General features: G+C 47.0%; 1 protein-coding gene across 1 annotated transcript; it reads left to right on the top strand.

The window, feature by feature from the left end:
• Positions 1–8,371: 8,371 nt before the first annotated feature.
• On the top strand, positions 8,372–11,666 carry LOC149335486 (uncharacterized). Its single transcript, XM_089552156.1, has 2 exons — positions 8,372–8,613; positions 8,799–11,666. Exon 2 carries the CDS (start codon positions 9,264–9,266, stop codon positions 10,536–10,538), a length of 1,275 nt encoding a protein of 424 aa, XP_089408282.1. The 5' UTR covers positions 8,372–8,613; positions 8,799–9,263; the 3' UTR covers positions 10,539–11,666.
• Positions 11,667–12,344: the final 678 nt, after the last annotated feature.

Here is a 12,344-nt window from a genome sequence, read left to right as displayed (position 1 = left end):
GGTTGTTTTTTCTTCTGCTTTTCTAATCAATTAGCTTTAAGCGATAACATATTCAGTAATGTTCTAAATTTATCAAGACTACAAAATAAATAAATAAATTAAAAATCCCCTGTGCCCCTTTGGTTTCTGTGGCTGTTGGCTTCTTTCATATTTATAATGAGCCCCTCATTCCCCTTCCCTTGTTTGCTTAATTCCTCTAAAAGGGGTGCAGGAGAACCCCCTTGAGTCGCGAATATAGTATTCAAGTGTTGGAACCAAAGGTTGCACTCAGACAGGTCTGCGGTGTTCAAAGCTACCCGCAAAGTGCGAGAAAAAGTGACGACGCCACAATATTACTGCATGTGCGAGTGCATCTCAACATAGAGTCAGAGGGGTTGATTTCGTAGTAGTAGTGAATTTTTCGCGCCTTCGATACGTTCGGAATGTGTACTGCATACCCCATTTCTCCTAAATGTTTATGCATGTGCTGAAATCATCATGTACAGGAACTTCTCCTCAGACATTTTTAGCAGATATCTGCAAGCGACTAATACCGATGGCACTTTCGCGGTGATGTGAAGGTAAACACCGACTATATAATGGTGGCGCGCTGAAGCCTTGGAATACGGTGGGCGAATGATTATTTTTGTGACCCGTTTCTAATATATCCCCTTTTTGGCTTGTGTGCATCATATGAGTAGTTCGTTGCGTAAAACAAGGTACTCGTTGTCGAAAACTCTTTTATTTGATGTCGAACTCAGCTGCACATTCCCGCTATATTCGTGTGTATATTGATGTTTTCCGACGCCATCTATGTTCAATCCACGTCATCCTTTCCCCATACTGTGGTAGCACACAATTCATACTCCCTATTGATACAACGTGCCGGGTTTATAAGAAGCAGCAGCAGTTCAATTCACTGGACAGAGCACTGATTCTGTTAGCCCGCCGACGAACATTCAGTGCATGGTCTGACGGAAGTCACCACGTGGATCTGCTTCAGTGATGAAGCAAGTGTAGGATGACCTGTCCCCGATTACCTGTACTGTATGCGGTGCTTGGATCTATGTGAATACGTCTAGGCGATTTAGTGGGCAAATCATCTGGTTGACAAAACGAGAAAGCGCTCCGGAAACTGAATGCTGCAGAATCTCTGATACTGTTTGTCAAAGCGAATAAGAGAGTGGTTTATGGTTTATGGGGGTTTAGCGTCCCAAAGCGACTAACACTATGAGGGCCGCCGTAGTGAAGGGCTCCGGAAATTTCGACCACCTGGGGTCCAATCACGTGCACTGACATCCCACAGTACACGGGCCAATAGAATTTTGCCTCCATCGAAATTCGACCGCCGTGGCCGGGATCGAACCCACGTCTTTCGGGTCAGCAGCCGAGGGTCATAAGCACTGAGCCACTGCTGCGGTCGAATAAGAGATAGCGTACGAGAAAACCGTTCTCTTTTATCAAATATACAAGAAATTAATGGTAAAAGTTCCCCTTACTAGTGTACTCCATCGGCACTTCTACAATTAAGCGTTCTCGCTGCTTCGACCGGGTGTATGTGCTGAGAGGCTAGACACCAAAGAAATTGTATTTATTACATGATATCGAGCCAAAGTAATTGCCACTTTGGAGAATATAGAGAAGCTGTAACTAGGGAAGCGAGCACATTTAGCGGTGCATAAAATTTGTAGGCAAGCATGTCAAAGACTGGCGTTGCTAAAACCATTTGCGGTTCGATTTCGAGTACGCACGAAGAAGCTCAGTAGACTTTTTTTTCATTATCATGACGGCGAAAAGCATGGTGCATAGAAGGGAGTCGAAAAACATAAATCTCGCGAAGTGCGCAAGGGTTGCCTGAGCAGACGGCAAAATATTCGGCTGTTTAAAACATAGACATATGTCAGCACGAATGGAGTAGACGGCAGTGTGGAGTTTTACTATCTGTGCCATGTCGCCGCCTACTGGACTCGGCGTCTCGGAAAACTGTAGTACTACGTACAGGCTACGTTATATTAATAATCCTAAACGAATTAGCGAATAATACATCATGTTCAAGGTTGGCCAGAGTTTACCGCGCTCGTACAAACAGGAAAAAAATATCAGCAATAAATTTCATACCGTTATTTTTTAATGTGCGTTAGACTGCCCTATTTGATGCACGTTAAGACGTTTCAGCGCCATTTTCCTTTTTAATCTGAGGAAGCAAGGCACACAGTGCATGCAGTGCTCCTGACTGAGCACTGCATGCATGGTAAACAAGGAAACTTTGGTGACCCCTACTCTAGCTACTTTACAGGTTGCGCTGATAAGCCCATATTATCTTGTACTGTACACTCGTATAATGCACAATCCCTGTGCGACATTTATTTAGACGAACAGACCCAATCTACCTACCCCGTTTTGCAGCACAAAACGGCAAGCCCTGATTGTGTATATCACTCAACGACAGATATAGCAAATTTAACCTTGGTTTTCAGGATGTCAGAATATTAAAACAGTGTATAGAAAGCTTTGAAGAGAAGTTTATTGGACCCATTATTCATACAAAGGGACTATAGTCCCTCACAAAGACAAAAACAACAAGGCAGCGACTAGTGTCGCTTGGTACAAACAAGCTATGAATTAAGTACACGACGGCGACTGCTGTCGCCGTTCACACAAAATCATTCACAGAGAGGAAAGCATATTATTACAGGTGGTTGTCTACTGAGTACTAAGGAGTAAACTCGATATAAAGAGGAAACAGTACGAACTTCTTGAGCAATGCAGCCACGATATTCACTGTGTTGGCAATTCCAGCGGACGGCGGTAGTTGCTAGTTCTTTATATGAGCGACAGACAACGCAAAAAAATGGCTCTTTGCACCCATTTCTACGTAGGTAGGGGGTTTGTTCAAATTAAGGATCTGTGGACAATGTTTAATTACGGGGCCGAAGTCACGTATTCAAGTTGTGACCAGTTATCATTATTCTTGCTGTTCTTAACCACCCGAGGTGCCGTACAATATAAGAACAAGAGAAGTATGGTTGGTGCCGTTTTCCCGCACGAATCATGGTCACAACAGACTACAATACATTATGCCTACTTTACTTAACAACTATCATAATTCAAACACAGACATCCACACACTATCGAAACAACACCTTAAGTGTTTGTTCACTCACAATTTAGGGAGGTAACGTCAATGTTTTGAAATCTTGTTTTATTATTGCAGCCTTTTGTGCACGTATTTTTAATGGTGGCTGCATTACACTGTCTGTGGTAAAACTGTGGTCTGTGCTTCTATGCCTGCAAATGTAGCAGGAAATGTTTTTAGTCCTGTATAGCCATATATCAATTTCGCCGTTAGATGTTCTTCAGTGTGCAAAATATTGGTGATTAAGTATTAGTATTCGTCTTATTGAATCCATGTCTATCAGTTACATTGAACCAGTATTATTACTTTTTACTAATATGCAGCATTTTTGTTTGGAATTACTATGTATATTATGTATTCTGTGTTTACTATATATTTTGTGTTTACAGTTTCTATGTATACTACATGCTCTTATCTTCGTACAATTTTAATCGCAGCTTTGTATTATTTCTGCTGTTATCCGTTGCCAAGAGAAAACAAGGGGTAAGAACCGTTGTCAAGCTGCTCGAGAAGCAGCTTTTTGTTCTTATCCTTGCATTTATTTCTGTATTGAAAGAAATGCTAAATAAATTGATTTGATTTGATTTGATTTGATTTGATTTGAATAAGACAGGAAGTGGCCTAACCGGAAATGACAGGATAGAGATAAAGACAGAGAAGGACTTTCATTTCTGTTCCGCGGTTTTGTCCTGAACTACATACCTTCCAGAAATACTAACGCTGCATTGGAGTGCCGTATAGGGAGGAATATATTTTACGCAGATGTTTTTCTAACTCTGCTTCCTGTTATTTAAATGCAGGCACTTCTCGAAGCCGAATCTGCAGACATACAACGCACTGTATAGGTGGTACGTCAAAAGAACAAACGTACGTGTTCACTATGAGAAGAACTTATTTTCAGAAGATTTCGATTATTTCTTTCTCTTGCATAGATAGCTCCACATCTCTGAAATGAAACGAAAAAATTTCCCACCTTTTGCATTAAGTTCGATAAGAACTATTGCGGCGGAAAAGAGGCGCAGTTTCCACTCAAATGCACTTACCATAGCGTAAGTGCAGTAACACTCGACTAGCGAAATACAAAAGCCAAACAACTCAGTTTTCACCCTCATGAGGCAGCCTGCAAAGATCAGCATTCTTCTCAGAAGAACCTGCTCACCAAATCAAGCAAAAATCTCACTGTTCCATGTACCCGTTCCTCCACCCACGTGATTTTTAGGACAACTCCACTCCCGTGCAATTTCTACCTTATGATAGCTCAACGAGACGGAACTCAGTGCCGCTTAGGTGGATAGATGCACGAGTGTCTCTTTCCTCTACTCGTATTGGGCCGTTGGAGCTCACAAGGAAAACTAAGGCCCAGCACACGTCCCATATGTGCAAAAATATTTTAGACTCCAGGCCACTAGTGAATAAAGCTTCTTCACGTGCATGACGCATAAAAATGAGAACCAGAGCATGCTCAGGGCCTTGATAAATATCATAGCGATTTAAGTATAGGTCGGACTAGACTCAAGTTAAGTCTTTCAGCTAATATGACGTTTCTCTTAATTAGAAGGCACAGCTGTCATATTAGCTGAAAGACTTGAGTTAAGTCTTTCAGCTAATATGACAGCTGTGCCTCCTAATTAAGAGAAACCTTTCTTCTGTCCCTGTTCAAAATATGAAAGTCCACAGAAATATCTCTTCCTATTGGCACTCCACCGGCTAAGTTCGCGAACCACCTGGGACTCAGTGCGAGATAGGCTGCCTTGTTGAACATTGCATCTCTTGAGGTTGCGCGGCAGCGACTAAGTTCGCCAGGAACGCATAGTCGCCTAGTACTAAATGATTCCGATCCCCGACAATAAGCGGATTCAGGCACAGAGACATTACAACACGGCTAGTGTTGTGTTTCCATTGCGGCGTGTAGGGGAACTGAGCGGGCCGGCTATATAAAAAAACAGCTCTATTTTCTGACAAATTCTTCCATCGTAAGTCATACAGCTAGTTCGCTCAGTAAAAAAGAAATACAAAATAAGCGGCAATGAGAGAACAGGTCGGCTGAAGCACCAGCGCGTTTGCGAACAGCAAGTGATAAGATTAGAGCACTCGATAAGAAAAGCTTGTCAAGTGCTTTCGAACGCTACCTGTGTACCTGGGATGAACAGCTCCCGGGCTTGAATTCTTTGCCTCTTTGAGCAGATTACCACTGGCTTCTGTGAGGGAACACGAGCTTACGCATGCGAGTTTATGTCTATGTATTAGGTACAAATGTGCGCAAAATAAAAAAGGCCCACTTCTAGGCGGGCATACATTCATGTGTCACGTACACGCTCATGTGTCACGTACACGACAATATACGAGCACATTTTCAACGCCACTGATACACTAACTTTCAGATAGAACTCCCAGTGAGAAACCCGCACATATGGGACGTGCCTTCGTTCCATGATTATGCGTATGTCATTATCGTGAGCGGTCTTTGTTTTGCCTAACAATAGAACGCCCACTCTTTGCAAACGTAGATCAGACATCATTGCATAACATGGTCAAGTATGTCTTGTCAGTGCCTATGCTTAACCTGAAAGGGGAATTCCCGCAGAAATACTCACAAATAATAACGTAATATAAAACACCAGCACTGAAAACATTTCCTCTGAGCGCTTAATCTTTTGGGTGTCAAAAGAATGGCATTCCAATGCACTGCATCTATAGCAGCTACCTGCATCAATCGCAATGCAGAGTACATTTTCGGCAGATTGCGCGCATAGTATCTCACATAATATTTGCCACTCGAAAGCCGATATGCATGAGATCTGAATCACGCAGAACAGGTTTCTCCGAATATTCCATGTTTCGTCTAACAAGACACCACCCCCACTTACGCCAACAGGAATCTGACCCGGTTGCGTCACACGACCATCCAGACACCTCTACAGCCCCAGCACGTAACTCACCTGAAAAGTGCGACTAAAAATTGACATGTAAAACACCTTTATAGAACGCATCTTCATTAAGAGCCCGTTTCTTGAGTGCGCATTCGTTTGGTCATTAAGATAATGGACACATTGATGGCCTACATGGAACCAACCGGCCAGCATTTACAGCCATGGAGGGTACACTTTCGGAAGCCTCCATAATCTTAACATCACATAAAAGCTCCCACTCAAGAACTCACATCATTTGCTCTGCGTGGGTAGCGAAATTACGCAGAACATATAATAATGTTAGCTTTAGAATCCCCATTTTAAGCATCCACCGGTGTTGGCGTATGCAGGATTGTGAACACGAAAGGCACACCTACCACTTGCCATGAATGGCAAGTTGCAAAATGGAGGAAGGTAAGTCACCCTCTCGTTCTCTCTCCTTTTCTAAAGGAGAGGAGGAGGCTGGAAGATGGCTGCAACGGGAAGAAAACCTCATTATAAAAATTAAATTAAAAAGTGATAAAATAAAAACGCAATTAATGAAATGACTGTAAAATAGGTAATCACATACAGCGACAAAGAATGACTCGGCAGTAATGAAAGTGACGATGAATTGCTAAGAAAAATGAGTTAGAAAATACAATATGGCGGAGAAGAAGAATGAACCCGCAGTCGCGATGAAACCTCTAATCGGTCCAGGCTTTTTTGTCATCTAAAAAATTCAGGGGGCACTTTGACTGTCTAAAGTGGGTAGAGGCGGAAGCGTTTTCCGCACCACCTTCGCTGTTTCTGTGGCACTGGTGGCGTCACATGTAATTGAGTACTAATTACTAAGTGATGACAAATCACTAATTAATGGTTAATTACTGATTAATGCTTGAATACTAATTAACTGCTAATTAATGACGCTTAAGCTTCGCCTTTAGGAGTGGAACGCGACAGCGCGTTGTAGCGCTGCCAGGGAGACCACGGAACGCCACCACCCGTTCGGCGCGATGCCTTGCCCTTTGAACGCAACGCTTTTTGAGGAAAGGAAATGGCGCAGTAATTCTCTGTCATCTCGGTGGACACCTGAACCGCACCGTAGAGGAAGGGAGGAAGTGGGAGTGAAAGAAGATAGATAAAGAGGAGCCGTAATGAAGAAAATGAAAATTGTATTTGAGGAAAGGAAATTACGCAGTAACTGTGTCACAAAATTCAGGGGGGCACTTTTTTGACCTAAAGTGTGGTCACTGATGTGTGGTTAAGATGTTAAGCTTCGCCCCTAAGAGTGGAACGCGACAGCGTCTTTGCAACGCTGCCAAGGAGTCCATAGAACGTCATCGCCCATTCGGTTCTACGCCTCGCTCGTCGGTAAATTGGTTTTTGAGGAAAGGAAATGTATCTGTCTCTCATTTGTCGGTGGACACCTAAACCTCGCCGGAAGGGAATGGAGGAGGATGAGAGTGAGTGAAGACACCGTATTCACTAGACGTGCCTTTGTTCATTCCAAACCATCGAGCTGGCATGGCGGAGTGGATAGCATGCTCGTCTCACACGCCGAAGACCGGGGTTCGATTCCTGAGCTCGACCAATTTCTTAATCGGTTTTATTTATTTATATGGCCTGACTATAAAGCCAATTAAGCTAATTGGCTAATTAAGCAATTAACTAAGCTCAGTCCCACTTACTTGGAGCATCACTATACGATCCCTTCAATTGGTTGCATGGTTACTAGCCGAAGTACAATTGGCCCCGTTTGAAATTCGCGCACTGTGACGTCACGACCGTTTCCACCAATTGAAAAGCGTGACATTTTCTGTCGACAACTGCTGCTTACAACGATGAGACATTAAAGGCTTCCGCCTTAAAATAAAAATGTATAATCAGAACTGTGTGTCCTTTCTACTTTGTAGTACTCTGCAAATTCACAGGTCTAGCATCCTTTTCGGCTGAGTATCCAAGGAAGTCTCTAGAGTGTGTGTAAGGTATCGGTAGCGTTCGCGGGGGTCATTGGAACGCGGCTGGGGGCACTCAAAGCGGAGCGTCTCCTTTCTTGGAACGCGGCCGCTCGCGAACGCGCCGGGAAGTACGGGTGTCCACCCGCCCCGCGGTACCGATTCGCGCACGTACTGGCACGTGTGTGTTTGTGTTTGTTTTTATTTTTATTTTGTGGTGGAGAGGGTGCTTCACCCTACCGTAGTTGGAGGGCTGGCCATGCTCTCGATTAGCGAATCATATGAATAGTCTAAAATGATTGGGTGCTACCAAATGTGGGCCGGGCCTTGAGGTCTTTAAAACCGGGTTCCGGCGCCAGAAAAAAAAAAAAAAAAAAAAAAAAGGGGGGTGTGGAGGAGTATCTGTTCTCGCTTCGGCGAGCGCGGCTTCGGCCGCTTCTTTTTGAGCAGCGTCCGCTCCGGCGGACGCAGTTGTTGCTGCGACGCGCGTCTTTTCTGTCCTTTTTCTCTTTCCTCTGATCTTTTAACTCTCCTCTATCTGCACGTGGCAGCGGTGGTGGCTTGGCTCGAGCCAGTAGCAGGCCCGTGCAATTTCCTCTTCATCCTTCTCTCAGTCACAACAACAACAACAGAAAAAGGGTTCTGCGCTAAGGTGAGATGCAATGCATCTTCGGCTCTGCCGAGTAAGGGGCCTCCCCTAGTATTAGCCAGATCCACCTTTTTGTTGTTTTGTATATTTGTGCCGTTAATTTGTCTCGAGTGTCTAAATTTCTGTACGCTGTAAATATCTGTACATAAACCTCAGTTATTGCCTTTTTTTATCCCTGTGTCTTCAAGTTGAAACCACCCGTCTCTGGCGGGGCACCTATGGTGCAAAGAAGAAGAAGAAGAAGAAGTAGAACCTGATATTTACTGGCGCAGTCGACAGGATCCTGCGGCCATCGGAAGACGGCGCAGGAAGAATACAAGGCAGGGAGAAAGGTGACGACAAGGCGACAGGTCAGCGTTCGTGAACGGACCTGCGGAGACACGGCGGCAAGGACGCAAGGACCACGGCAGTAGTCCAGCGACGCGGGACTGCGTCCGGTCAAGGAAGCAGCGCGTCGGGAACTCGACGATCACCGGCGGCGGACCAGCGGCGTGCGACAGCTCATCGCAGCGTCCGGGGAAAGTGGCGGTGGACCCCGACGCCAAGGAGCTGGCAATGCGGATCGACGCATCGAAACCGTGAGTTTCCTTGGTCGCATTGTTCACGTCCCTGTGTTCGAGCCGATAGGACATCTGAGGGGTACGGAAGGCGGTATGGAGAGCTATCCAAGCCTGCCCTCACTTGATGTGAGGTACCAAGTGGAATTAGCGAAGGCGCGCTTAGCGTACTTTCAGGCTGAACTTGCGAAAGTGAATGGAGGAAGGGCGCCGCTGTGCGAGGAGAAACCTCAGGATGTTAAGTGCGTCTTGGAGGAATTAGAAGCAAAGCGCCAGCAGCTAGCGCTGGAGCTCGCTGAGCTCAAGGAGGCTAAGAGAGCTAGTGAACTAGCGAGGGACAACTACTCCGATTCCCGAGAGGAGAGGCCACCTGTGCTGGAAGGTAAAGCCTTATGCTTGTCAAGCACAGGTCAAAAAAACAGCCTAGCAGAAGTAAAAAGTGAGCCCGATTTCTGCGAAGCTGGAGTCGCAGTTCAAGAAAGCAGCCTGACGGAACGCAGCGTCGCGGTATCAGAGGCGGTGAACGCGCACGCCGACGACACGGCCGCCCAGGTTAGCTCAATCCCAAATGACACCAGGGACGCGGACGCGTACTCAGGATTGAAGGAAGTGAGTCTCACAATTCCAAAAACGCAGTCTCAAGCAAGCTGCGGAAAAGAGCATTTAGCTCAGCAGGGAACGGCCAGCGACGACAGATGTCAGATCGCGGACCTAGTGACAGGAGAAAGTCTAGCGTTGCTGGAACCGCACACTGTGTCGGTCATAGGGCATGAAGGGCCCCGTAGCGTCATTGATGGAAAGAGCGTTCCATGCGAGCCAGGGAACGGAGGCGGGCTTGCTGGGCCGACCGGGCAGAGCGCCGCGCAGTTGTCGAACGCACCCGGTGTGTGTCCGGCCAGGTCATTTGAGGACCCGGAAACGAGTGGCGACTTGCCGCAAGGCAAGCTCGGGTCAAGCGACGGCGAGTCAGCTCGTGCAGCAGACGATGCCATGAAGCCGGCCAGCGTCTATCAAGCAGGGAGCGGCGATTTAAATGTTTGCCCGTGCAGGAACGGTGCAAATAGCTCCAAACGCTCCAAAGTACCAGGGGACAGGCGCATAGCCTTCACAGTGAATGTCGGCGTGTGGAACAGTACGTTCCGTGCTGCGGTACGCCAAATTATGTTCAGCAAAGCCGGCCGCACTGTTACAGCTGAACTCGGCAAGAGAGATGTTCCTTACGCAGCACGCGCTTCGTACCGGCGCGCCAGAGAGAGCGGGCCCTCAGGTGCGTCGTGTAGTGAGGGGTTTGGACCCATCAAAACCCGGGACGTTTTTGATCCTGGAGGGCACCATCTTTTCAGTTCGCGCCCCGTTGTGGCGCCAGCCTAATGAGTGAGTTACCGTTTAGGCGTTAATTGTGTTTGTATGGGCCCCCAGGCACCTTTCAAGCTGTCGTAGATCAGCTTTTACGCCTGGGGGCCTTCAACCTCGAGTTGAAAATAAACGAATTACTGACAACACGTGGTGGCTCGAATGTACACAGGGACGCTCGGTGCGACTAAGGAGGCTCACGTGGGCATTGGGCGAGTGCTGTGAACGCTCCAGTCGCGAGTGTCTGTGTCTGTGTGCTCATTCGCGAGCAGGACGACGGCGTGCATGCAGGCGAACTGGGTGCAACGCACCAACTTGGACGCTGTGTTACGGCGCACGGCAGGCATGCCACTGTGTGTATTTAAGTGTGCATTTTGCGTGATGGTGTGTTGGTGCCCGTGTGCATTTTGTTGTTTTTGGTTTTGTTCGTGCAACTGGTCGCAGCGCGACAGCTTGGACTTCGGTGAATGCGCTGGTTTTACAGGTGTGAAACGCGCATTTGAATGTGTACGTTTTGTTTATGTTATGTCACCCGAAGGGTAGTTTCGTGTCAGACACCGATCCCTTTTGTTTGTAATTCTAAAAGTGGCATTTGAGCCCTTTGTAGAATCTTGGGAAGGGCGTGTAAGGTATCGGTAGCGTTCGCGGGGGTCATTGGAACGCGGCTGGGGGCACTCAAAGCGGAGCGTCTCCTTTCTTGGAACGCGGCCGCTCGCGAACGCGCCGGGAAGTACGGGTGTCCACCCGCCCCGCGGTACCGATTCGCGCACGTACTGGCACGTGTGTGTTTGTGTTTGTTTTTATTTTTATTTTGTGGTGGAGAGGGTGCTTCACCCTACCGTAGTTGGAGGGCTGGCCATGCTCTCGATTAGCGAATCATATGAATAGTCTAAAATGATTGGGTGCTACCAAATGTGGGCCGGGCCTTGAGGTCTTTAAAACCGGGTTCCGGCGCCAGAAAAAGGGTTCTGCGCTAAGGTGAGATGCAATGCATCTTCGGCTCTGCCGAGTAAGGGGCCTCCCCTAGTATTAGCCAGATCCACCTTTTTGTTGTTTTGTATATTTGTGCCGTTAATTTGTCTCGAGTGTCTAAACTTCTGTACGCTGTAAATATCTGTACATAAACCTCAGTTATTGCCTTTTTTTATCCCTGTGTCTTCAAGTTGAAACCACCCGTCTCTGGCGGGGCACCTATGGTGCAAAGAAGAAGAAGAAGAAGAAGAAGAACCTGATCTTTACTGTGTGGTTCAACAACATCACCCAAAAAATCACTCTGTCCTACTGCAGAGGGTGATTTTTAGTGCGAAAAAACTATTTAAAGCACTCCCAGCCAAGAATAACGTGTGAAGACTTAGGTAAGTTCGTGTCAGTTCGCAGGAGCGCCGCGCAAGCTGCAGACAATGGGAGGAAGCTCGGGTAAGTGTGCAGGAGCATTGCGCCACGTGTAGCCAATGGGGAGGTGACCTAGAGGATGAACTTGACCAAATCTTGCATAGCAACAGGCCATGCAGAAATAGTATAAATATTGCCACAACTCAGCTTCGCACCCGCGGCGGCACGAGGAGATTGGATTGGATTGGAGTAAACTTTATTTGTGCCTGCAGTTGGACGCTCGCGCGCCCCGACGAGGGCCTACGTCGTCTACGAGGCTGCCGTTACTCGGCGCGGGTCTCCGCTCGCCGTTGCCGGCTCGCTGGATCCCTGCCTTTCGAGCGCCCCGAGGACCTGCTGGACGGCCCATAGCTGTTGGTCATGGTCGTTGCTTTTCGCGGCTGCCTCCAGCCGCGGCGGGATTGTTCTTCTCTGTACATAATTGTAAAACGT

Source organism: Amblyomma mixtum, chromosome 7, assembly GCF_055824585.1.
Source record: "Amblyomma mixtum isolate Tamu chromosome 7, ASM5582458v1, whole genome shotgun sequence".
Taxonomy (NCBI): Eukaryota; Metazoa; Arthropoda; class Arachnida; order Ixodida; family Ixodidae; genus Amblyomma; species Amblyomma mixtum.
This window is presented reverse-complemented; position numbering and strand designations above follow the sequence as displayed.